Here is a 27,581-nt window from a genome sequence, read left to right on the forward strand (position 1 = left end):
AACAGAAAAAGTTTAATGCCACAAAGTGAAAGTAGCTTATAAGTATAAGATAGGGGTTAAGTGTGAGCCATCCAAAATTTACGCACATAATTAGCCAAATAATATCACTTAAACAAGTCCTTTTAAACACACACACGCATATACATACATACATATATATATATATATATATTAACAATTAAGCTTCATAATCCAAAATATTTGTGCACCCAGAAAAAGTTGAATCTAATCATTGAACAACTTTTACATGAAAAAGAGATTGAGGGCTATCCTTGTAGTTGTGGGTTAAAAAAAAAAAAAAAAAGCCTATTGTAATTCTTAGTTAATGAATTCTCATTTCCTCTACTTGCCAATCCCGGAAAAAGTTTACAACTGGAAGATGCCTTTCCATACACCTTCCTCAATCAGCTGAAACATGTTAACCAACTAACTCTAGAGTAGCTAACCATCAGAGAGAGGTTTAAGGTTCTCATTGGATGTAGGTTAAGGGATTCTTCTCCAGGATTTCCTGAAAAAATTCACCAATGATGATTCAATCCCTCAAAGTTTCTTATTAATCTCCTTGAATTCACCTCTTTCGCTTAGTGTATAGTAGGAGTAGAAGTAGGTGTAAAATCTATCCTGTCGCCCAAATAAAAAAAATCAGCTGAAACATGTTGAAACTTTTGCCTACTGGTTAAACAAGTTAACAAGGATCGTGAAGGACCAGTTTCAGAACTAGGCATCATGAAGTACTAGATTCTCGCATGAGACTTTGCCTAGAGTTCACTAAAATTCCACTTGTTGAGCAAACTTGGAACAAGTATAGCCATATGAGTTTTGGATGGCGAAAGGGATCCAGTAGCTCAGATACAAATCCCTAGTTGTTGCCAGAAGATACTTAGATCAGCCCTGCCAGAAGATGCTTGGATCATCCCTGCTTACTGCATCTGATTTGCTCAGTGCAATGCAGCCACTAATCAGGTACTCGATCAGGGCCTAGATAATGTTATCAACTTGGACAGACTGTTTTATTTATGTGCAAGGCTACAAACCATTTAGAAAAAAGCCTACCATTTTCACAAATTTTAGAATTGGCTCTAGAGGCAGAAAATGACTGACACTAAAGATTCAAGAAGAAGACTTCAACCTGACTATTGAAGTTGCTGTTTCAGGGGTTCTAAGCAGGAAAACAGCTACATCAGACATGCATGTCAAAAATAGCGTATTTACGGATCATCAAATTTTATATGAACAGGAATGTTTCTTAGTGCAGTTTGAATAACAAAGTTTACATGGCATTTGAGTAATATTTGCTCCAAAACCTTGGTGCTTTCAAATGCCACATAACAAAAACTCCAATTCTGCAGGTTTACTAAGTATAAACACCCACCAGAAAATTTCCAAACTGCAGCAAAGGCTATATACAACAAAATGGTATGGGCCATATATTTGTCTCAAGTCTCAAGAATTCAGAGCAGTTTGCGTAAGTTGATTCACATCACTTAAACACTTGGTTGAGTTGTATTCATCTGCGTCCAATAGTTCTTCTGAGTAAGTCCTCCGCAGACATCGATCATGTTTTTCCATCAGAGATGCTAAGGAGTTAACATTACCTCTCAGCAGTGTTACCACCTGCAAAATTTGAAATATATATTACTCGGGCAGTGGCCAGATTGATCTTTCTTAAAATTTACTTGGTACTGCTTTGGACGTATTTAGTGCATTTCAAAGTGGTCTGAGGATATAGACTGACGTGTTCTAAAAGAAAAGAGATATAAGGAAAGAAAACCTATTCAGTAGCATGCCATGAAAGTTTGCTATAAACTAATATGAAGAACTACATAGCAAGGATGCCATGTTGCTGATGTTAATTTCTTCACATGATCAAACTAGTAAAAGAAATTAAAGCGTGTTGACAAATTCACAGGTGCTAGCTTCCACCCTTCCCAAAATACAGCTCAACAAAGAAGAATTGGAAACATTGATCATATACACAAGCAAAGAAGATGAAATTATCGTGATTATGATTCATTTCATAAAGACAAGAACGCAATTCCTTGACGTTTACCATTCATACATCTGATAACGCACATTGGCATTTTAGCATTATGCTTTACCTTGTCCACATGAAATACATCATAATTCATAATTCCAATTTGCAATCTGGATCCAATAAGAAGTTGCCATACATGAATGCCCTCAGATATTTCTTCCCATTTTGGTCATTCAGAACCATTTTCCTTTTCCAAGTCTCTACTTGTTTATTGATGAGAAAAAGCCATATGCATAACTTGCACATCTTTTTGCTGAAAAGAAGAAACTGATAAAAGAAGCTCTACTACTTGAACTTAGGGCAGGCATAAACCTCTTCTGATGAAAGACATATAATATATGAATCTCATATAGCTTTGTTGGATTGACTGATATGTAATCTTCTTTTTCTTAGCTATACTGCAAATATATTAGTCAAAAACCTGTAATTTTACCATGGACTTTGCTTATACATAGAAAATTTTCATCTGCAGACCCACATTTTGCAAGTTATCGTTTGTAATGTGACGTTTATTTCTACACAATAAGCTTACAGAGAGCACCAAAAGAGTGATGTTATGGTGACATGTTTCAATAACAGATCAACAAAGATGCCCAAGGTTAAGACATACCAAACATTCATTACTTTCTATCATGGCAGATTTGAGCAAGTAATTTTACAAGCAAAACTGCATTTTCAAATGTTTCAGTGGAGGAACACAATATTAGTTTGACGAAAGACTACTTGCCTTCCTCATTTGAGGCCGCTCAATGGGATCCTGTTCTATGCATGAAGTTGCTGTCAGAATGACACGATCCATCTCTTCTGGATTGTACTCATTACCAAGAGAAGGATCGACAAGCTCACTAAGATTGTTGTTTTCAAGCAATGGCTTTGCCTGCATTTAGAAAAACATAATAAATGCAAAAGATTAACATGAACAAACGTCCTCTACCATAACAAATTTACATGATAATACCCAAAGCACAAGGCTATTCTGTGATTCATCCAGGGCTTTGCGTCCTGTTATGAGCTCCAAAAGCAGCACTCCGAAAGCAAATACGTCAGTTTTCTCATCCACAATGCCATTCATATAGTACTCTGGAGCAAAATAACTGCCAACAATAAATAAGAGCATAAGTTACTGTGCCCTTTCATACTCAAGATGTGATTAACTGTTCAAAAAGCCCTTAATTTTAGACTTCAGAGCTTACAGACCCAAATGTTCCTTCGAACTTTGATACATTGCAATGAGTCCACTGATTTGGAAGCCATTTTGCTAGCCCAAAATCACAAATCTAGAGTGAAAATGGCTGAGTTAGTCATTTAAATATTGAGTTCTAAATAAAGAAAAGACAAATATAGTAAATGATTAGTGAGTTTGGAAGCAGGCTATGGAAACAAACTAGTCTTATTCTAATTTTTTAAAATCAGATGATACGGTGACAAGTAAAGAAGGGTTTTCAAACGGGTTGCATATATATACAATGAAGAGAGCAGAACGGTTGTTAATTGCATTTTAGTCATGGTTAAACACAATGGTGATAAGAATTAAAACCAAAACTCTGAAAAATGGAGCCATATCAGATTTAATATCTAAAAGTGGGTCAAACTAAAAAGCACTTCCAGATTTAAAGGAGAAAGAATATGACTGGGATATGCTGGAGCGAGGCATAGGTAGGCAATTTCTACTTGTTTTTGAATTTAGACATAGTTGTACAGACAACGAAACTATGCCAACCCCAGAACTTAGGAACTAGGTGATTACTTAGCATAAAGGAATCAAAGTCCAAAAAGCTCCAGGTGATTTCAGGGAGGTTTTTAACAGACTCTTTAGACTTTTATGATTGTTAAGTAATGGACTTATAAGGAGAATTTTAAAAATTGGGCAGTGAAAATTAAATAGGCTCATAAAAGCATAATCCAAATGGAAAGGCCTATGAGGCATAAAATGGTAGTGCTCTGAAAATTGACTTTATACAAGGAAAGACTTTCTTATCACACTAGTTTCATATGTTCCAAGTATAGCTGCGCAGATAGAGTGGCCTAAAAGGTACTCCTTTCTTGAAACAATGGCTACTTGGACTTTTACATCATGCCATTTAGCAAATCAAAGTAGCTTGCATGGTGCCAAAAATGTAGGAAAGTTGAGGGTTTCCTGTGGAAGGGAGATGCTTAGAAATGAGAAAAGCTGAAAAATGGTAAGATTCCAATAAAAAAGCAATTCACTTGATGTGGTGAACTATTTTGGTGCAAGAACTCCTGAAACTAAAATTACTAAACGCATATGATTTTCTAAGTGTATCTCCATTCACCCAAATGGTTTCTCTAATTATCCCATGAAGGAGGGAGATTCATCGTAGGATACACAATTCTACTGTTTGTAAGAGAAACTTTATCTTTAGATACTCCAAAAACTTATACTAGTTGACATGAAAGCAAGGTATTGCACGGAGATAAGGATATTTTCGAAGTGATTCTAAAACCTTTCTTTAAGCTGTCAATCCCCAATACAGCAACAGCTCCTAAGGTCTTCCAGTCCAAAGAGTGCAGAGGAGTATGCCAAGATTAGACGAGTAACAACCCTTCGACCATGCACTATTTGATGAAATAAAGAAACACAAATTTGATACGTGGTTGCAAGAATGAACTCCACTGGACAAATTAAAAGAAGCAGTATCTTCAGACCTTTACATACATTATTCAACAATGCACGGAGCAAACCCTGACTGTCTACACAATGCATGAAAGTCAGCAGCCGAAGGTAGGTACTATTTTACAATCCTAAAGGATTGTACATGACAAATATCAAGAAAAAAACAAAAGTAATTAAGACATTGGTGAATATGATAGTTCTTAGCACATAAGATCCGCAAACAGGGAAAACCAAATCAAGAATTAAGACACATGCCATCTTAGAATCTGCCAATAGAAAAAACAATTTAAAGCATGAAGTCCATGATATTGGATTAAAGTATCATATTGAACACCCTAATCAAATGGAGATCCAAATAAACCTTGAAACCATGTTTTCTGAGCTACAAGAGGAATCCTCTTTAGAAGTGTTCAAACCATGTTCGTTCCACAGGTATGAAGCACTGAACCAGGTAAGATAATGAGGAGAAGCAGATGTTTGTGATAATGATGATCGTAAACAGTAGATGACAGAAAGAGAAATTGATGACTTGATCATTTGGTAATTTGAATTTTTATTCTTCTATTGCTTCACAAGATGATGATCTAAACTTTACTATTAATATTTGTTTGACTACATTTATTGCCAGATATCCTCAGGCTATAGAATTGACCACAACTAAGCAAATTAGGTGAAAATAAAAGCTTCATATATGCTTGCATAACATCAAGCAAACTTGCCTATTCTAACATCACTTATGCGACTGGTTGGATTTCAATACTAGCAACTAAAATCATATCAGTGCTTCTGATATTTAGCAGGTTGCTAGCGTATATCAATGTAATTTTGAAGTTCACTGCTACAGATATATTCATATCTCATGTTAGCCACACTTAGTGTGCTAGTGAAAGCATCGGTTGAAGTTTCCTAAACTTCCAACTCTTTGATCATCTGTTATGGAAAGCTGTGTTGACCGTGATAATCAATCAGAAACATCCAGAGCAAGGTAGTATAAATGAAGATTATCAACTGGCATCAAACATGGTAAGTTAATCAGAATTCCTCAAGATCACAACAGATATGCTAATCAATTGTGCTTGCTTCCTCAGCCCATTGCTTGGCTCCTGAAGGGTGACGCTTAACTCACGTATTTGTGTAATAAGCCAGATTAGTTGGACTTATTTCGTACATTAGAACTAAATAAAAGAAGACAACCCTATAGTACTCTGAAGTTATCTCAGTCTATCTGCAAGTTCAGAAGTAGAAATGTACCTGAGGCTCAAAATCCTCTGTAAGCAGGATATTATCAGCTTTGATATCTCTGTGGATAATTCTTCTTTGACAGTTTTCATGAAGATAAAGTAAGCCATCAGCTGTGCCCAGAATGATCTTATGCCTAATACCCCAATTTAACTTTTCCTTTGAGCCTGGAAAAAAAATAAATAAATGGATGAGAAACCTTAGGAGCAAATGGGAACTAAAAAGTAAGTAAAGAAAATTAACGAACCATGAAGCAGCGATCCTAAACTCCCTTGAGAAGATAGCTGAAGAACAAGGTAAGTACCTCCTTCAACTCCATACCCAATCATCTTAGCAGTATTAGGATGATTGACATGTGCTATGATGCCAACCTCAGACAGGAAACTTATTATCTGCTCCTCTGGTGTACCCTTGTTAAGCTGTTTGATTGCTACTAGCTGCCCATCTGGCAAACATCCCTTGTAAACTTCAGCATATCCACCCTTTCCAATCAGATTCTCTACATAGAAACATTATTTTACTTAAAGACCATTAGACTTACAATTTGTAATAATTATTTTAGTGACATATTACAATGAAAAGTAATTAGTAAAGCAGAAAGAGAACTTTTGTGTTAAAGTAAAAAAACAACTCCGCATGTATATTAGAAAAAAAAAAAAAAAAAAAGTGGAGACCTTGGCTAAAGTTATTAGTTGCCTTCTGGAGGTCTGCCAGATTGAAGTTTTTCCATTCAGACTTGACAGGGCAGCAATCATTATCTACATGGTCTCTTAAAGTTCTGCTCCTTCTTCGCGAAGCTAAAGGAGGGAAAGAAGGCAATCTCTTTATTGAACTCTTTTTCCAGAGTTTAAAGAATTTGTGCCAGCGAGAACTCATGCTTGAATTTGATTTAGAAGCTGTGCACCTAGTCCTGGGAGAACCTGATTCATTGTCCAAATCTGTAACACATGCTTCTAAAACTCCTCTTGGAGAACTCTCATCATGTTTTTCCCCATCCATCTCAAAACGTCTCAAGTCTACAGAAAAGACCAATGACCAGCAATTAACAAATGCTAGATGGACACACTAAGACGAAGAATGATTAACTTGATTTGATTGTACAACAAGGAGTAGACATAACCATGCTACCTTGAGCAGAAGCTGAAGGAAAGAGACATGTGAATTTTCCTGCCATGGAACCTTTGCGCTCTAAGGCACTCTCCAGTGTGGTGCTAGGATCCTCACCACTTTTCCTGCATAAGCGCCGCCAAGAAATAAATTACCTAAGATAAAAAGTATAGATTTCCAGTTTTCTAAGAGCATGACACATGTAATTTTGCTTCTGTAATGGGACTAGTAGCTTCACATTTCAGAAAGAAAAGTAAATCAAAAGGAAATATTCCATGAAACCATGTCTATAGTAGAGGTGAAAGATGACATAATAGGTTTCAAATAATGGAAAATTACCATGTCTATTGGGAAAGAAATAATAGGTTTCAAATAATAGAAAATCCTATTCCCACTCAGAACCTGAGAAAAGAAATGCACTGACTTCCAATTTTGGCTTCGTCAAAGTCACAGACTGTCTAAAAGGAATTGCTGATACCATAAGAAAAAAATTTGAAAGGCACATCGGCTTAAACAGAGGTTCCAAAATGAATTTGTCAGGACCTCCAAAGTTCTTGTTCTTCTCCTTTGGAAAGAAATCCAGAACCATTCATGTTAACAGAGAATCATAAATGAGTAAAAAATTACTGAATTCATAATTGAAGTTAGTATTAAACACTGATAAAGATCCCAAATGACTTCATAGACATTCTAAACCAAAATAAAAAGAAAAAACTCATAAATCTTGTCCAGCTGCAAAGTTCTTAAAAGTGACAAACACAAAACACACACACACACACACACACAGAGATAACATCACAGAAGATCTTGAAAAACTCACTCCAATGTTTCTGAGAGTCAACAAATTCATAAAACCCGACTCCTTACCAACTCGAAAACTCTTCTGCATTTATGCTTGTGTGGGTGGTACACTCACAAAGACATTACAGACATAGGACAAATTCTCATTAATGCAGCAAAAAATTTCCCAAGAAACCGAAGCAAATAAGATAATACTAAAATGTGCAAAAACAAAGGCCTAACTGAAAATGCACCGGATTATATATATCCAAACCATTCCAACACACAATACAAATTGCAGTAAATGTATCCAAACCATTCCAACACAAACATACAAATTGCACTAAATATATCCATACCATTCCAACACAGAATACAAATTGCACTAATATACCTTGCAGCAAACTAGGTAACAATAGCCAATGTCCTAGAATACCAAAAAAAACCCCCCAAGAAATTAACAAAATCCCAGAAAGATGGAATTAAAGGGCTACTTACAATTGTGGACGAGGAGGCAGCAGTCCAGGGGCTAGAATATAATTAATCATGAATCCACAGGCGACTGAAAAATGTGCTATTGATAAACATAAGTGTGAAACATATAATTTACAGTGAGATACAAAAAGGGGTCATTTATTATGTGTTTTTAACTTGAAAAAACAGAATCCAAAACGATTCTCTCTTCTTCTTCTTCTTCTCATGTAACAGCAGTACCATCCCAGCATTGCATACATCTTATACTTTCAAGATTCTTTTGCATTTCTCATTCAAGTCACTTTCTTGCAGATCCCTTCTTTTCCATTTTTCCTCATCTCTCACGCACAAGCACACACAAGAAACGAAGAAGGAGAAAATGACCCTGTTGAATTGAAACACTTGGTTGGCGGTAGTGTACAAAAATGGGGTCCGTTGGGAAGGGAGAGCGATGGAAACAGAGGAAAAAAGAGAGAGAATTTTCAAGGCATTTTATTGTAGGATAAAGTGGATAAACTTTTTGCTAAAAATTTGCTGAGAAGTCCGATTTGTACTCTTCACCTTACAGCAAAAATAAACTGCTGCATTGTTTTAAAAAATTCTTGCATACTCCGGAGAAAATGGGAACTGGGAAGACACTGAAGTGAAAGTTAGTCTCCCAGCGTTTATGTGGAAGGACACGAGTCAAAGTTCCATGTTTGCTTGTCTTTTTTGTCTTTTTCTAAAGCTTTTTTTTTTCCTCTAAAAAACCAAAACCAAAACCAAATTCATACGGGCAATGTCTATTTCTAAATTTTGTAATTAGAAACTATAAATTTGAAATTTAAGTGATTATAGATTAAAAACATGAAAAATAAATGAAAACTCAAATATAATGTAAATCTAATTCAATCACCATTTGCAGATAGTTCACTAGATTTATCGATTACTAATTAGTGTACATGTATGTATATATGGAGTCTGGGTCTAAGTTGCGCTTAAATTATATAAAATCAAATACTAATTATATCCTATTAGAGTTTAATACCATGGTAACTTTGGTATATGCACAGCATTGATAGTGTAGCTCCTTTTTAGAATATATATATATATATAAGGTAAAAAGATAATTAAAAAAATTTGTTGCTTATATCACCATTACAATTTTCAATACACCTTTTTATCTTTCCAATTACCTTTTTATCTCACATACATCACATCACAAAAAGTACTACAGTAAAAATATCTCAAATAACTTACAATCCAAACACACATGGATTTAGTTTCCTACTAGTACTCCATGTCAGGCAATAAAAAAAGAAAAAGAAAAAGGGAGCATTGTCAATTAGTAATTACTTACCGGAAAAGTATCATGAATCAAAAAGAATGGTCACCAGTTGCAGTTGAAATAACACAAGAGAATTTATACTTCAGATTAATTTTGTGTTTGTAGTGGTCTAAATTAGACCATGTAAAACTTATACTTGAGTTGATGCACTTCAGGTTCCGTTTGATAAAACTGAATCTGAATTCTGAAGTCTGAATTCTGAAATCTGAATACTGTCTGAATACTGAAATAATTAATTTGTTGAATTTTAAGCACTGAAAAGAAATATATGAATGTCTGAATTTTAATGTTAAACCTATTTATACTGTTTGATAAACATTTATAACTGAATGCTTAATAAGTTAAATTTGACAAATTTGTCCTTATATCTTTTCATCCAAAAAAGAAATAAAACTTATGATTTAATTAGCTAAATATGTTAGGTATGAAAATGACAATATTTATTTTTAAATCAAAGTAATATAAAAGATGAATTATATTATATGAGAAGTATGGAGAAATGTGAAAGTCATTCAAAAGGGCGAAAAGAAAAATAGAAAATCATTAGATAGAGAATATTAGGTTGTTTAATTATATAAGAATTTTGAATATAATTAATAAACAAGGGTAAATTTGGTAAATAAGATAAGGTATTTGAAGTAATTCTATTGATTCTTATCAGAATTAAGCATTCAATTAGGATTCTTGTGCTAAAAAAAATACACACAAGTTCAGCACTATTTAACAAGTTCAACAAATGAATTTTCATTTATGTAATTGCATTTTTTTTATTTTTTTTCCTTCTAATAGGTAAAGGATGAGATTTAAAAAGTAGAGAAGGAATACAGGAATTTCTACATTCCGAGTCTCAGTTTTAGGAGTCTTGAGTATGTTATCAACAATGTAATTAGTTTTCTAGAAGTAAAAATCTCCATTCATGCTAAATTTGACATCTTGAATATTTGTTGCTATTCATAATAATTGTCCAAAAAGAATAAGTACAAACCTTCCTTTTGCCACGGGGTTTAGGTTTAGAAATGTAGCATGGACAAGAAAGGAAAATGCACAAGAATGGACATCCACGTTTTGGGGCTTCGTAGAAGGGAAATGTCGTATGTGTTCACCAATTGTTTCTTTAATTCTTGTAGGGTTTTTCAATTTATTACTATCACAGTGTAACTGACCAAATTGGGAATATATTTTTTTTGGTAGAAGAAAAATATTGTAGGCAATCTAAAATTCAAAGCTAAAAGAAGTCACTTTGATGCCAGTATGCAGTATGTAAACACGACAGCATAATGTGTACAAGAATCGGAACAAAAAACAGTAAAGTCTATGGGGATCCAAATTGTTGAATCTCCAGATAAACTTGAACAGAATTGGGGGGTTTTTTTTTCCCCTTTGTTATTGTTACCTTATTAATTTTACATGTGAACTTGATTTTTGCCTAATCATAATAGAATTAATTTTATATACACTGACCGTGTATACACTATTACCGTCGGATGTTTAACAACTAATTTGAATTTTAAATTAAAATTAAAATTTTGTATAGTTGTCAAGTATCCAATCGTGATAGTATATATATTATCAGTGTATATAAAATAGATTAATTTTTTACACACTGACAATGTATATACCATCACCATTGGATACATGACAACTCATCTGAATTTAAGATTAAAATCTAAATTTTGCTCGTGTATCATATATTCAACTGCGATGGTGTATGCACTGTTAGTGTAGGTAGGATTTATTTGTATACAATTAAATCATTATAATAACCTTATTTGGCATAAGGAGAAAAGATTGAACGTTTGACTATTAGGGTGTATAATTTCTGGACCCTTTGACTCGACCATTCTCCACAATTTAAGTGAGCCTGTCAAAGTTCCCAGACAAACAAAGAACATTTAGTATTCGCACTGCAATCAAGATTCAAAAGTATAGCTAACATCCACCACAACCTAGTTCCTATGTATCCCTTAAAATTTGTTGTTGTTAATTGCTGGCATGCGACAAATTAGGGAACTAATTGCTTCATCATTATCATTATCAGCTCACTCTTTTACCACTTTTACTAAAGCTGGACCATTTCAGGCAGCTAATAATGCATAATTCAATTCGTTTTGGTTATTATTAAACCCATTGAATCTTGTGATTAACAGTTTTGGAAAGTGAAATCAATAAATCTTTTTTGAACAACCCATGTGCATATTTTTCTTCCCAGATTACTCCCAATTTTCCTAGTTTCTCAATGGTCAACTTTTATATTGTTGCAGTTTCTTCTTATGTGTTCATCATAATATTCTGTTGTTGTATGTTATGATGTTGGATTACAGTATAAATTAAATTAAAAAAAAACTCCCCCTACCATGGCCTTGTTCGTACCCTATCCCACTATCCTATGGGTGCTCTTGTGTTGACCATTACTATTTTTTATTTGACCTAATTTTTAAAAAAAATATATAACACCAATAAAAATCGTAATTATTAGTCTTTTGATGTAGCCAAAAATCAGTGTTAAATGATGAAAATTACTTTGATTTTTTGAATTCATTTTTTCACATTTAATACTATGCGAAATCTAAATTAATGCCCATTGATTTTTTTTTTTTTACAAAAAATATACAACGTTTAACAAATAAAAAGTCAAGTAAATTAACATAACAAAATCATTCTTTTACCATGAAGATAATGAAATGCCAAGAAAGAGTGTACTATTTTATCATAACAAAATACCACACCCTTTTTTTTTAAAATTACAACATATACATTCATTATTAGTCCAATACCACATTACATATAAGGTGGGGTCCGTGGGGATAAGGGGGGGGGATGTAGCTCCATTTAAATCGATGCTAAATTATACATAACTCTACGTAATGAGTTAATTAAACTGCTATCCAAACGTCACATCATGCAATAACAAAGTATTTTGATTAATATATAATAAGAAAATGCAACGAGCTAAAAAGTTGACCATTAGACAACTGAGGGTAATTTTAATGAGCATGAAATAAGAAAATGTAACAAGCTAAACAGGAAGACTGAGGGTAATTTGGGTTTAAAAGTACATATATAATTCACTTGAGGGGCAAAATGTATACTTTTGAAACTCAGGAGGCAAAGTAATATTAACCCATTTCTAAGTAGCATGCATAATAATTCGAGAAATCTAGCAAGGCACAAGTAATCTCTTCATGAGGTACTTTTACCAATGTGAATTGATCAGGACAAGCAACGACAAGGGTTTCTTGCTGAATTATTTATTGTACCTTGCCCTCTTCCTCCAACAAGGGTTCGATTACTACTTTGTAGGGTTCTACCAAATTGAGGTAACCATCCTAATTCCTAAGTCGGCACATTTATTTGTGGGGATATCACAGAAGAAAGTGTTTCAATTGTTATGCTTCACAAATTTTATGTACCTAAGTAGGACCCAATACCTACTGATATTTACAGCACAGACAAGAAAAATCAGTACCTAACATCAATATGATAAGTGATATAGCTCACTCACTTCAGTTCATGTCTTAGACAGTTGCATTGGGTTTTGATCTAATCCATCAATGTTCGCAATGGAGGGAACTTGTGAACATGAAGAGATTGCCCTCTGTAAAGTACCCTCATCCACAAGTAGGTTTTTGGTTAGTTCCAAAAAGGAGGGGGAAAAAAAAAGAGAGTAAAGAACAAAAGATATTACTACAACTTGAGCACAAGACTCAATTAGATATTCAGTTACTATGCTACCTATGGTAATTAGCGTGATATGAATTGTGGGGCAAATTGCCTTGTTTGGATTGCGGTTTTTCGTCGGAAAATTATATCGTTTTCCGTGATCACATTTTTCTATTATCTTTTTCCCTCACATACATCAAATCGCTACACTAATTTTTTCAGGAAAATCATGGAAAATGCAATCCAAACACATCGCAACAAGTTTCTAGATAGGCTGGTGAAAAGACGCATAATCTCAAATTTGTTGCATTGGAAAATGGTGCCGGAACCCGATTATTGTATTGTGAAAGGTGCTTAGTGATTACACCAAACTTTCCACTTAAACATGAGATGGTCGCTAGATATGGTGATTGGTGATAGCTTTACGAAAAGTATTATAGTTACAGTCTTTTTATAAGCTGTTGGAGAAAGTTTCTTCTGAGCAACCCGTTTGGATTGCTATTTTTGGGAGCTTTTATATGAAAAAAAAATGTACTATAACGATCTGATATATGTGAGGCAAAACGATGATTAAAAAATATGTTTACGAAAAATATAAAAATTTTTCTGCAAAAAATCATAATTTAAACATAAAAATTTTGTGCATGGATTAATATCTTGGTTGGATTTTCACTTTTTACATTTGGTCTGGGCATTTGCAATAGTGAATTGCCACATATCTCATCTTTTATTGTTTTTCAGTTTAAGATTAAAGATAATTCACTTTATCCCTCAAAAAAGAAATAGATGATCCACTTTTTAAATTTAAGTGGGAAATAGTACTACAAATGTATAGGATGTATAGATAGTTACCCAATTTAAGCAGGAAAAATAATTTATGCTTGGATATAAAATGATGTAAACATAAATCCTACATACAATTTTTTTGACTTTTATTAAAAAAAAAAAAACCTACAAAATAGAAAGATATCTGAAGGTCATTTACATCTAACCTCTTAACGTGTACAACCATTAGGATTGACCCAGTGATTAAAGGAGAACTCTCAAATTTCTCCCTACTATCATATTTAGGGTTCAGAGTTATATATATATATATATATATATATATATATATATGCAAGTTAAAGATTTAATTGTTCTGACCCTCCTTTTTTTTTTCTTGTATGTATATGTGTATGAAACTCTATCTTTTTATCACCCAACTCTGAAGTATAATCTTCTGACCAATCTTAGCTTCAATTTCAAGATCAGACAAGCTTCCAAGGACATGTTAATATTACACAAAAATGACCACATGATGGGTACTGCCAACCTTCGTCCACGTCACGAAACATTGCACAAAAGAAATTTGTTTGGAAAGTGGCATCATGCCGACAATTTAACCTATCCAAAAGACAAAACAACATTCTGCAGTGATCTTTACACATCCTTCTTCCTTGATTTTGATAGGGAAAACTTGACAATGACACATTCTCCACCACTACATTTTTAGAATTTCCTATTAGATGGTTACAAACTTCTTCTGTCTTTTTCAATTGAGACAGTAATTTTTCTAATACCCCATATTACGTACTATTTACTGAAATGTGAGATTTATTAGAGCTCTGATAATTCAAATCCAAACATATTACCTTAGGACAAAAATAAATTTAAATAATTCAACAATTCTTGCTGTCCAATTTTCATCATATAGTTAAATATTTTTTATGTGACACAATGAACGGATTGAGAAATCACTTTTCTTTTTTTATCTCAATTGAAAAGAGACACCAAAATATATAAGGAGAAAAAGAAAAAAAAAATTGATAGGTTCAAGATTGCAAACAAGATCTTTTACATAAGAGCCAGACTGACGTGGTTTCTAATTTTTATTCTCTGTGGCGGACAAGCCCAATATGGTAAAAAACGACCAAGGACATATCCATGAATGGCCCACTAAATGTAAGGTAAAGTACAACTACACAAACTATCTCTCCATTTTAGTTTTGTTGCACCCCAGATGAATTCTGTCTATCATGAATGGTAAAGCGGTAAAGGCCAAGTATTTTTTTTTGTTTTTGTGGAGGGTGAAAGGTAAAGCCCAAGTACAGAACCCACAAAATTAAACCCAAGTGCTTTTTTGGAGGGTGAAACTCACTTTGGGTTTGTTGGGACATTACAAATCCAATGCGAATTTTTTCCTGCAAGATCAAGCCCAATGTTGAATCCTGAGTTGAATACGTCAGTTGGCTTACATGAGAGTTATTATTCTCTCAGCATGCTAGGGTATGAAAGCCCGAACAACGTGCGGGTGTTGGTTGCCTGTATTTAAAATGTTTTACATAATTTTTAAGAAAAATATAATAAGATTGAGAAAGCTCAAAGTATTGCAGAAATAAGTTATTAAAAAAACATGTATATAAAGTAAGTATCATATCAGTTGAAGTAGGATTACCCATAAACAAGTCCTTTTACACCCTACATAAAATAAAGTTAATTTTTAAATGCACATAGTATTTCTTCTACATATGTTAATCAAGAACATACAAGGAAATGTCAAAAGAGACCAACTGAATAACATATTAAGAACACATCCAAAGTTGAAGTTATAATATATTATTTTTTATTATTCAACATGTACATAACAAATGAGAGCAAAAACTTTTTTTTAATGCCAAATAGATAATTCCCATCCTTATACTATAGCTCATTACAAGATTAAAAAAGTTTAACACTCAACTTTGTTTTTAACTAGTTTTATCTCATCCACATCAATTTTGACAAATTTGACAGTTGAAAAGAAAGAGTCAACCTTGTAAATATATTATGGAAAGCTCAAAAGTATCACACAAATAATTTGAAAGTATCAGACAATCCATCTTAACTATGATCGAGGAAGTCCCTAAGTTTTTGTGCACATAGAATCCAAAATCCAAGCAAGTTGATGCCTAATATATTTTTGGTCTCGTCAAGCAATCCATCAAGCATGATGTGGATTGGAGCATAGAATTTATAATTGTTCTGATTAATAGGAAAACAAAACATAACATGATCCAAAAGCAGGATTTTCAGAAGGAAATAAATTTATAGGTTCATATTGATGGAAATCCATTGAGAACTAATAAATTGAAATTAAGAGCTGGCTCATAGAACATATTGAGGATACTTTTTGCACTTTTGCCTCTCCTAAAGCAATCAATAATGTCGACACCAAATTTGTTGCGTTGGACAAACAAACATGAGTAAAACTTCTTTGGGAACTCAAGGTGTCTATTTCATAAAGCATTTATGAAAGGAATAAGTGACCCGTTGTCATAATTTAGCCCTAAAGAGAATGCCCTTCACACTCTCTTGAAAAGTTCACACTACAGGAAAATGTGAAAATTTGTTTCTTCTTTGATAGCACATCTCAGTCGTAATGGTGAAATACAATAGAAAAACACTCTCATGTGAAAGAGTTTGTTTGGTAGAACAAGCCCATCATGAAATCAAAATGAGAAGAAATTGCACACATGAGTTGGAGTTGGAAGCCATGAGTAGAAAGTGGTTAATGATATTTCCCAATATTTGTTTGCAGATGTGGTATTATCACTACTAACCCTGCAATGATGATCAACCATTCACTATATGTTTCAAAAATTTCATATGAATAATGAAATTATACTAATGAAAAACAATCATACATAGAATTCTGTGAAAGCAAGCAAATGAAAATTTAGTGGAACAGAAAATACCTCTTTGGAAGGTCGTACTAAACTAAAGGGAGTAGTTAAATTAGCAAAATTCTAATTTATAAGGTTCACAACTTTGATACAATTAAATCGAAATAAAGAAGAAGAATTGGAACAAGTTGGCCGTGATTGTGATAATGATTATCCAACATAAGTTTCATAATAATTTGGATTAATTTTACTTTTACATCTTTCTTCCCAATTAACTTTTTCACCCTTGTAAGAAACGCCAAGAAATATATGACTTTAGAACAAAATTGAAAAAGGCAGGAAACTGATATTAGTTTTATAGAGTGGTATGAATAAAAAAAAGTTTTATAGTGTGGTATACATAATTAGCGCAATTTAAGGTTAGGAAGAAGAAAGATCCTACATTCGTAAATGTTGGGAAAAAATGGAAGAATGTGTGAATAATTAGAAATAGATGTTACTTAGACAATAATTAATTTAATTGATTGTAGGTTATGGGAGACCAAAAGAAAGAATTTTGATTAGTTGAAGTTTATTGATTAGATCCGAGGTAGTGGGGTTTGAGACAATAATGATAGGTCCATTAGGAACTTGAAATAATGGTATGTTGAACAAATTCTTTCTTATTCATGCTATGCTCAAATCCAAGGATCACAGGATTATGTAGCGGGGTCTTTCCTCAAAATCAAAAATCAATAAGCATTTCAAAAGAGGGGGATTTTTTCACCAAAAAGAAAACAATTTAGTCATACCTGGAATAAAGAATGCCCGATTATCAAAACCCAAAGGTAACTGCTGTTATGCAATAACAAAAAGAAATAACGGAGGAAGAAAAACCATCGCATATTATCATAATGTTATTAAGAGATAATTATATGATAATTAGAGAGATTCTAGTTTCACTTGCAAATTTAATTACCATTTGAAAAAGACATAAAATCCACGAAGTTCTAGAACCGTTGAGTGTTAATTGCCACATCAAATGGCAAAGAAGTAATTTCACACATAAATAGTGTAATAATTAATTAAATGTCACATGCGTAACCCCACATTCAAAACACAAGAAAGATAATACAGTCAAGTTAACAAAATTTCATGTTTCCATTATTTGTCCTCCAAGTTTCACCACATATCGATACCCGCTTTAAAAACGAAAATAACCCTTAATGCGGTTGAAATTCAAAGATGAGTTTGACTAAAACTCATTCTTATATAGTATATAAGATATAAGAAATTAATTGCACAACAAAAATGCGGTTGAAATTCAAAGATGAGTTTGACTAAAACTTATTCTTATATGGTATAAGAAATTAATTGCACAACAAAAATCACACTTCAATTAAATGTGTCTATAACACCATTTCAATAATTACATCAACACATAAACTTATATGAGTTGTATTCAATGCAAAAACGATTGTAAAATAATCCCACATTCCAGAAATACCCAAATGTCTCCATAAATAAAAGTTTTAAATGTACAAACATTAGGACATTTCGGTAAACATACCCAAAAACTTGCTGCCATCAGTTGTACTAAAAACTTTAAAAAAACTGCACATTATTCTACATTTCCAAAATACCCCTATCCATGCGGTTGAAATTCAAAGCCTCTCTTTAATCACAACTCATTCTCATATAGTATAAGAATTTGTACTGTTCTTTTTATTTTTCTAATCAGTTTTTTGTTTCACATGTAAATCATTAACCTCCAAACTTGATTATTTTGTAAATCAAAGTCAAGTCCCCCAAAAAGAAAAAAGGTCATACATAAGTTGATCAATCGAAGAAAAGTTAACATTTCCTAAACATGTTTTTGAATTAACTTTTTATTCACATAATCACATCCGAAAATGTATGGCAATATAGTTAATCCAAATGGAGCTGTAGTTGGTATTTCCAGGGATGAAAATGCTTTTCTTTAACGGCTTATACTTAGTGTGGTTAATGGCTTACATACAGGGCCTTGTTCTTGTTTGCCTAATAAGCTAAAATAATCAATTGAACAAGTCCCTTATGAGAAGATTAAATGATACTTTTAGACTACTAAGTCTTAAAATATGTATATATTACCATTAACTATCATTGCGGATTCTAAAATCACAATTTCGAATCACCGAGAGGGCATGAGAGATCACTCTTAATCCTCCAAAAAAAGAGCAGCATTTGGTTAACTTTGCTAATTTGCTTATACTGGGGTATCAAAATTTTTAAAACATTTTTTTGGCTTGATTTTCTTATAAGATGCTAATATTATCAAAAGAAAGATCTACTAGCTTGGCAATAACAAATCTAGAGGTTTCATCCATTTGCATGCCTGCATTATTAAACATTTGGCAAGTTGCTAAAGAAAGTTAATTTCCTAATTTAATTAGTGCAAAGTTATACAATGAAAATAATAGAAACCAACTAGAATCTGGTCAGATAATCTTGTTTACGTGTTAAACTATTTAATGTAGAGTGTGTCGAATTCAGTTCATCATGCAAATAGCTCTTAATACATTCAGTAGCATACATTTCTTCCTTAGCTTCAAAGCTCTCCAGTCCTCCTACATGAGCGACAAGTAAATGCTATTGGTACCATATTTCTAGTGAGAACGATAAAAAATGCATCTGTCTTAGCCTTCCGATGGTTGGTAGGTTATTATACGGGGCGGGATTTATCTAGTACGCATGTTCGAATGGCGGCTGCTGGTTCTCTTTTCGACACAAAAAAATGTAGTAAATGCTTCTTGCTCTATTGGTATCACGGCTTTAATTCTTTTCTTTTTTACATGTGGAAAATATACGTTACATAAACAATTCAGTGCTTGTCTGTCAAGAAGATGTATCTTGTGATCACTTTCATTTTCCTATTTTTCTTGAAATTCTTTTGGGCTTTTTGAAGAAAAAAGAAAAAAAAAACTACTCTCGTTCTTAGTTTGATTATTTGCATCTGGTACCATATTTTTAAAGAAATAATAATGGTTATTGTGATTTGAAATCATCAGTTCAACTCTCTTATTTTTTTTGACATTTGGACTTTCCGTTACAGAAAAACTTCAGTGCTTGCCTGTGAGGAAGACGCATCATGTGTATGTTTTGTCCATTTGCACAACCTCAAAAATTAATATATGAGTGAAAAACTTCAGTGTTTTTCTTTTCTCAAGTTGTTGCTTCTTGGAAAATTTACTCCTGCAATTAATTTGATTGCCTGCACCCAAAATTTTGCCAACAAAGCAATTTAAGTAAAACCATAATGAGTGAAAATGCAATCAATGATATTGGTATGTATAGATTTTCTTTGCTATTATATTCTCTGTTCAATCATTTCCTATATCCTTCTTTAGGTGTCAAAAGCAAATCCAATCTTTTATTTTAATTTTTTAAACTTTTATAGCATCTGTTGCTTGGAGTTTTAGGTGGGGATTATCCTCTTTTCTCAAACTGATAAAAATTTATGCTTTTTTCTGACAAGGTTTCATGGTTAGAGAAGGACCATGCTGTCATTGTGGTGTGGAGCGTGAGTGTTCTTCATCTTATTTACCCTTCCTAATGTGCTGCTTGTTTTTTTTTTTTTTTTTTTTGATCTTTTGATGAATTCTCTGTATTTCATACAGGTGGTTGAAACTAATAAAATTGTGCTTATTTGTCTTTTAATAATCTTTATAGAAGAATTGTACACAAACTTTTCTTAATCACGAGATTAACAATTAATGAAACATTAAGAAAATCAATAAATTAATTTGTTTGAATGGCTTGATATTTTAACAAAAAGGTTAATAGACTTCACAACCTTTTCCTTCTGTTTTACAACAGTAAGAAGTCAAAGTCTTACTTTATGAAAAACTTTACACTTCAAGCACCGAATCTGCCATTATAAATGGCATATGAAGCAATATATAGAATATTGTTATTTCTTAGAAATTGCATTGATTACTCCATCCTATTAGTATTTGAAAAGAAACGAATTGATTGCTTTAGAATTCAGTTGCATCTACCAATAGTGGACAAAAACTTACAGGTAACAATGCAAAAATACTAGTCTTGCATTTGAAAAAGGCAAGAAAACTGAGATGCAGATATTAAAGATGTTTAATGACTTGTATGAATTAATTTATTACCTTTGAGGTAAGCATCTTTAGGAGTAGCACATTCTAACACAGTTTATAATGTATTTGTTAGAAAATCTTGGGAGCTGATATCCTAATTAAAAAAAATTTTCAGTTAATTTCTATAAGACTTTTTCTCTCAGCCAACTTTGGTTTGAGAAGAATTATTTGTTTTAGGAGATACTGAAGTTATTATTTTCTCTTTTAAGCATCATCGTCTTAACAAGAAAAATAACAAATTGTTGCAGAGACCCCTCTTTGGAGAAGTGGACCACCAGAGAAGCCCGTTTTATGCAATGCTTGTGGATCAAGGTGGAGAACAAGGGGAACACTTGAAGATTATATTCCAAAACATGCAATTAAAGACCCTGAGAACGATCATTCAGGTAAATTGCCCTCAAAGCTAAACCAAATTAGCTCTTCCTCGTGTCATAGCCATGAACAACCTCCAATTCTTGAGTCAAATATTGCTGGACAAGAACTACTTTTGCCTGTTCTTGGAGATGGTACGGGCAATGGAGAAAGTACACCTATTGGAGCAACATTTTCTGACAACTTTACTCGAGTGCAAACTATAGAAGGTAAAGTTCTTTTGAATTGTAACACATGGTCTTCTTGAATTTTGGTGGTATCATTTGCATGCTACAAAATTAACAATGTATTTTGACTCTGAATGTGGTCATTTTGCAATTGCTTTTTAGCAAGCCTGTCCAGTTTAGTTGTCATTTGGCACGGATTAATGCACCTAATGAGGAATAATGAGATCCAAGTTAGTTAAAAAGCGAGAAACTGTTTTACTGAAATACATAAAATTTTTTGCTCATATTTGTCAGTAATTCGTGAGGTTTATTTTTCTTTTCTCGTTTGACATATCAAACGTTTTCATTTGGTAATAAGTGAGTCCAGTGTTGAAATTTGTTTTTTTTTTTGGGACAAACACAAACTTGAGGTAAGAATAAACAAAAAACTAAGAAACTATTCATTGCAATTTTGGATGGAGAAATTTTACGTTTTCAAATACCTCTTTGATAGACAAGTCATCGGCAGCATCATAGCTTAAAGGGTTTCTTAAGAGGCCATGATGTTTTTCAGGTTCCAAAAATATCAGATAATCTAATCCTCATCTCATATCAGTTTTCATCACACATGATCAAATTTCATGGAAGTAATTATGGTAATATATAAATCCATTACTACAATGGTCTAGTCTTTCTGCAATTTTCCCATTTTGCAGAAGCAGTCGAATTCCCGCTCTGGGATGGCAACAATGTGTTTAAGAGGAAGAGATCAATCCTTGACCAGCATATCATGTCTCCTACTGAAATGCTTCACCAGCAACTTTACTATGCTTTGCAAGATTCACAGGCTGCTGCTGGAGACTACTGCAATGGTGAAGAAGTACTGATTTTCGAGCGCATTAACCATTACATACCAGAAAATGAGATAGGTCTTGGATGCATATTGCTCCAGCCACCTGCTTCTCCTACCAAGAATTTCAAACCGCAGTCTTAAATTAATGCCTGCTTGTTCACCTGGTTGTGCTGCCAACTGCCAAATCCATAATTTAACTTTATAATTTCTGCCATGAAGTGTACGATTATAGTGCATATGCCTTGCAACTATGTTTTTTGGTGGTGAACCATGCTGGAGACCAAAACCATATGTTTGTGCTTGGTGGATTTGGGATTATGAAAGACTAGTATTGTGTCAAGTACTTTTATTCATGTTGGATTGAATTCTATGTTTTTGTCTTGGTTTTCTCTCAATACCTTGATTTATTGTATAACTTTCTAGTCTTAGATATGAAAATCATGCACTGATCATGAGATGATTGGTTAACCTACAATTAACAACGCTTGAGACTATATGATTAGTTGATGAACTATTGTATCAATGCAGATCAAAGAACTCATTTCATAGTTCCTATTTAGTACTTGTCAATTTAATATAGCTCCTAGGATTTTCTAGTTAAATAGAAATTTAAGCAATAACGCCTAAATTCAAATATGGAGCAATCAATGAAAGGACTAGAATTTTGCAAGTAACAAACAAAAGAGATAATGTACTTTAACACTTAAAATTAATGAATTCAAATCTTAAGGTATTCAAACTGTTTGATAACCAAAAATTGAACATCTAAATTAATTAAGTGGTGCTGAATTTTCTAGGCAAAACTTGCTCTCAAAATTAAGTGATAAGCTATTCACTTATCACTGAATGTGATATGCACTCAAATGTATTAAATTTAATACTTGATAATTCAATAATTTAATGGATTCAGATTTTAAATTTCAGTTTTCACACTTCAATCTTATCAAATGCGTCCTTAGTCTACTAAAGTTTGGTCCTAGTGTTACAATCATAACACTTTGCCAATACTATTAAACCAAATCAGTTCCAAAGTTTCAATCTTGCCCTTACGTCCATTATTTACCGTATTTCCCTTTTCACGGCCGAAGCTTTCTCCTATCACAAATTTTAGAGAGGTAAACAAATTTTTTTTTGGGGAAATCAAGGAGTCCTAAAATATACAGCTTCTGTTCACAAAAATCAGTAAATTAGACACCTTGCTACTGTTGAAGGTACCCTTCCTCAAGTTATGAATATCAATAAAATAAGTTGAGATTGAAATATGGTTAAATATTTTATCTCCCACATGCATGTCGTGGATATTTGAAGATATCTAGGGAATTTATATTTTTTTGTTATTAAATTTAATTGGAGTTTTACTTAGTATACTTAATTTACTACTAATCGTTGTTGGATTGCGTAGCAGTATTGTTTTCCAGTTGGCCAAATTAAGTGAAGTGGACCTTTTCAAAGTTTTGGGTAGAATTTCTCATTTCCATACTTGGAACTTAAACCTGAAATAGGTTTGAATCACAAGAAGTCCCCTAAGGTTTGGTGTGTTTTGTAATTTAGTTCCTAACGTTTTATTTTTCACACTTTATCTCCTCTGTTAGTCCACCTTAGCAAATGGACCAGCAAAACATTTTAGTTGACAAAAATATCCACATTTTAATCGTTTAAATTTCTGACAAAAATGGCACTCTTCATATCCTATAAAGAAGCTACCCTCAAAAGTTTTTGAGTATGTTTTGACCATTCATCACATCAAAAGCAAAAAATCTCTCATTCATCCACAAAACTTGCAACTAAAATAGAAAAGAAAAAAATGCCTAAGTTTCTTCGAATTCATTTCCTTCCTTTTCATCTAGATGTTGTTCATCACGCCCCATAGAGGAGTTAATCTAAGAAACCTGTGGATGTGGTAAAATATCACCTTTGAAAAGATGTTGGACACCAAAAAATTCTGAAACGAGATTTATTGGATATTCAAATTACAAGGTTTAATTTTTACGACAAATAATTTAAATTGCGCAATTCTTTTTTCTTAATCTAGATTCATCATGCATGTGATTACTTCAAATGGATAGATCCAGAACTTTGTGCAAAAAAAGATAAATATGTGCTATATTCGATCCGAACATATGGGCATTTATGTTTGTTTATTATTTTTGCAGGAATAGCATTATTTTTTTGATATCAACTGTCAGCACTGTTACTAAATAGTCAAAAGGATTAAGTGAAAAAAAAAAAGGATGGGGAGGTAAACTACAAAATACACCAAACCATATGAGACTTCTTGTGAGTTGTGATTAATCCCCTGAGATTATAAGCACTATTTAGGAGTAAGCCATGGTTGACTTCTTTGTCACCAGTGGCCATTGTAGATTGACCCAAGCTATGTCTGAATGACTAAGTCAACTGATCCTTTCTAAAGATAGATTAGTTCAACATCTTCAGTCCAAGTCCGGACCCGATGATATACTGATATATGGAGTAATCAATTTCCTGCAGTAAAATATTGAAAACTACAAAATTTTCTTCAACAAGAACATTATCTCCATCATGGGTCAAAACTTTATTTCAGTGGAAGTCTTACACAACCAAAGTGCGCGTAATGACCTTGCCCTATAGAATACGCTACTACTACTGTGTAAGTTTGCTAGCCAAGTCTGTCCATGCAAAAACCAGCATAAAAGAAACCTAGTCAAATGATCATCTAGAAGGGAAAACAGAATATTTGTATCAGCCACGTAATTGGAGGTGAAATTTTTCAACAAGAATCAGAGAAACGCTAAGAGGCCCAGTGTTTAAAAAGGAGGAAAATATCTTTTCACTCAGATAAGGAGGAAATGGAGTTAAAGTCTATCCTTTTATTAATGATTCTCCATGGATTGATGCAGGGAATTTTGTGTTCCAGTCGTTCCAGTTTGCCTAGTAGTGACAAATTTTCGCAAAGAAAACTGGAAAATGATTCTTTTTGTCCTTTGGACTTTGAAGAGTTCGGGAAAATTGTGGCCAGAAATCCTGTTGCTCTGCAATTTACTGATGTTCCCAATGAGTGTCATTCCCTTCTTGAAGCTGTTCGCATGATTCGATCAGAGTATCTCCGTAAAACAGGATACTTTACCTTTCCTGTTAATGCGTCCGAGCCTTGTTGGGATGAGTATCAGTCTCTTGTCAACGAATACATAGAATCATTTGACGTAAGATCCGACTGTGTGACATTCAGACTCCATGGATTTCGAATGTTTGCATGAATATATCAACACAATCACAGTTTGAGGCCTTGGTTCCTGAAGCCCAGTTGCAGGGACTAATTAAATCATGTAATCAATCCTTGAATGATGATTCTTCTTGTGTCCCCTGTCTTGCTGCTGTGTCAAGCATTCAGTCGGCTTATTTTCGTGGCAATGAAATCAGCAATGTATCAGATTGCTCCGGTTTTCCAACCATGTATGCTGCTGCTTTTGCTAATCAGTTTGGACCAGCTGATTTAGACGCCATCAAGTGTTTGTTTTCGTTCGATTACTCATCATTAAGGTACAGGTAGTGCTAATCGGTTCTGTCGTTGGATTGCTGTTGGTCATTCCAATTATTTGGCTTCTATGCAGACAGCAGAGAAAATATTGGATTCAGAAAGATCACACGAGAAGAGAGATTAAAGATGATAAAGCTTCTGCTTTCAAGTTACACAGCGGAAGCATTACTTTCGTCAGGTTCAACATTGAGGAATTGAAACAAGCTACATGGAATTTTTCCAGGGAGAATCTAGTTGGAACAGGTGGATATGGGAATGTCAACAAAGGAATTTTAGCAGACGGCTCTGAAGTAGCATTGAAAACGTTCAAGAATTGTTCAGTTGCAGGGGATGCAAACTTCGGACACGAAGTAGAGGTAATTGCTAGTGTTAGGCATGTAAATCTTGTAGCTTTGAGAGGCTACTGTACAGCGACATCACCTCCATTAGGTCACCAGAGAATAATCGTGTGTGATTTATCCAAAATGGAAGTCTACATGATCATCTCTTCAGCCCAAGAGCCAAAGAGCTTAGCTGGCCTATTCGCAAAAAGATTGCCTTAGGGATTGCACGTGGATTGGCTTATTTACATAACGACCTACAACCTGCAATCATCCACAGAGACATCAAAGCAAGCAACATACTACTCGATGAGTCTTTTGAGCCAAAACTGGCAGATTTTGGCCTGGCAAAGTTTACCCCAGATGGATTCTCACATTTTAGTACAAGGGTTGCTGGTACAGTAGGTGATGTTTACAGCTTTGGGGTTGTACTTCTTGAGCTGTTGAGTGGCAAGAAAGCAGTTATTTCAATTGACGCAGATCATCAGACTATACTTTCGGCAGATTGGGCTTGGTCACTTGTGAGGGAAGGTCGAGCTCTGGAAATTATTGATGAAAAATTGACAGAGATAGACCCCTCAGAAGTAATGGAGAAACATGTTCTGGCTGCTATTCTTTCTGTTCATCCTCTCCAACATGCCAGGCCAACCATGAATCAACTTGTGAACATGTTGGAAACTGACATCAGGACTGTTATATCAAATACAGATCATTCATTTCCCACTACTGCAGAAATTGATGAAATTGAGAGCTTAGTCTCCACTGGACAAAGTGCTATGCTCAACTTTGCTGATCAACGTCCATCTGAAATCCATAACTCGACTTTTGGAGTCGGTAGGATTGAAGAAGTCTAACTAACTTGTGCAATATGTGCACCCAATATACATAAAGATCTTTTAACAGATCTATTCATTTTTTCATGTCTGATATCATTACCTACTACAATTGATTGAATTTCCTTTGAGTCAGTGACGCTCTAAAATTTGTTTGATAGTGTAACACTTCAGAGTTCAGACAGAATAATTGATAAGTTTCTATTGTGATATTTACGTTGGACTGTCCTATTGCATAGAAGTTTGTAGTTGTTGTAGATATGTGATCTGATCATAATTTGATTTGATATGGTAGATATTAGGAAAGATTAGATTTGATTCGCTTTGATTATAGTATTAGATATTAGAAGATTTGATTAGATTATAAATTGATTTAAATTAACATGATTTTAGGATTTAAATCAGGCTATACTTCTGTACATATTTGTACATTGTGTGGTCTAAAAGAATAATGAAAGAAGAGTGTTTTCTCTTCATTTCTAGTTTTTATGGTATCAAAACTTTAGGTTTTG

General features: G+C 33.5%; 2 protein-coding genes and 1 pseudogene across 4 annotated transcripts; 2 read left to right on the forward strand and 1 right to left on the reverse strand.

Moving 5' to 3' along the window:
• Positions 1-1,193: 1,193 nt before the first annotated feature.
• Positions 1,194-8,872, reverse strand: LOC113727563 (receptor-like cytosolic serine/threonine-protein kinase RBK2). Of its 3 annotated transcripts, XM_027251794.2 has the most exons (10): positions 8,295-8,868; positions 7,038-7,141; positions 6,830-6,925; positions 6,584-6,706; positions 6,157-6,408; positions 5,922-6,076; positions 3,233-3,312; positions 2,994-3,129; positions 2,763-2,912; positions 1,194-1,614 (listed from the first exon to the last, which is right to left on the reverse strand). In XM_027251794.2, exons 1-10 carry the CDS (start codon positions 8,342-8,344, stop codon positions 1,444-1,446), a joined length of 1,317 nt encoding a protein of 438 aa, XP_027107595.2. In that variant the 5' UTR covers positions 8,345-8,868; the 3' UTR covers positions 1,194-1,443. The 3 variants fall into 3 exon arrangements, with proteins under 3 accessions (XP_027107595.2, XP_071932334.1, XP_027107594.2); XM_072076233.1 differs by having other exon boundaries at positions 6,214-6,408; positions 6,584-6,925; positions 8,295-8,872; XM_027251793.2 differs by having other exon boundaries at positions 6,584-6,925.
• An 11,303-nt stretch (positions 8,873-20,175) lies between these two features.
• LOC113724575 (GATA transcription factor 26-like) lies at positions 20,176-22,540 on the forward strand. The gene is made up of 3 exons (XM_027247463.1): positions 20,176-20,203; positions 21,277-21,609; positions 22,263-22,540. The coding sequence occupies exons 1-3, from the start codon at positions 20,176-20,178 to the stop codon at positions 22,538-22,540; spliced, it is 639 nt and encodes a 212-aa protein (XP_027103264.1).
• A 2,687-nt stretch (positions 22,541-25,227) lies between these two features.
• LOC113724576 (probable LRR receptor-like serine/threonine-protein kinase RKF3) lies at positions 25,228-27,090 on the forward strand (annotated as a pseudogene).
• The last annotated feature ends 491 nt before the right edge of the window (positions 27,091-27,581 follow it).

The sequence above is a fragment of the Coffea arabica genome, chromosome 2c (genome assembly GCF_036785885.1).
Source record: "Coffea arabica cultivar ET-39 chromosome 2c, Coffea Arabica ET-39 HiFi, whole genome shotgun sequence".
Lineage (NCBI taxonomy): Eukaryota > Viridiplantae > Streptophyta > Magnoliopsida > Gentianales > Rubiaceae > Coffea > Coffea arabica.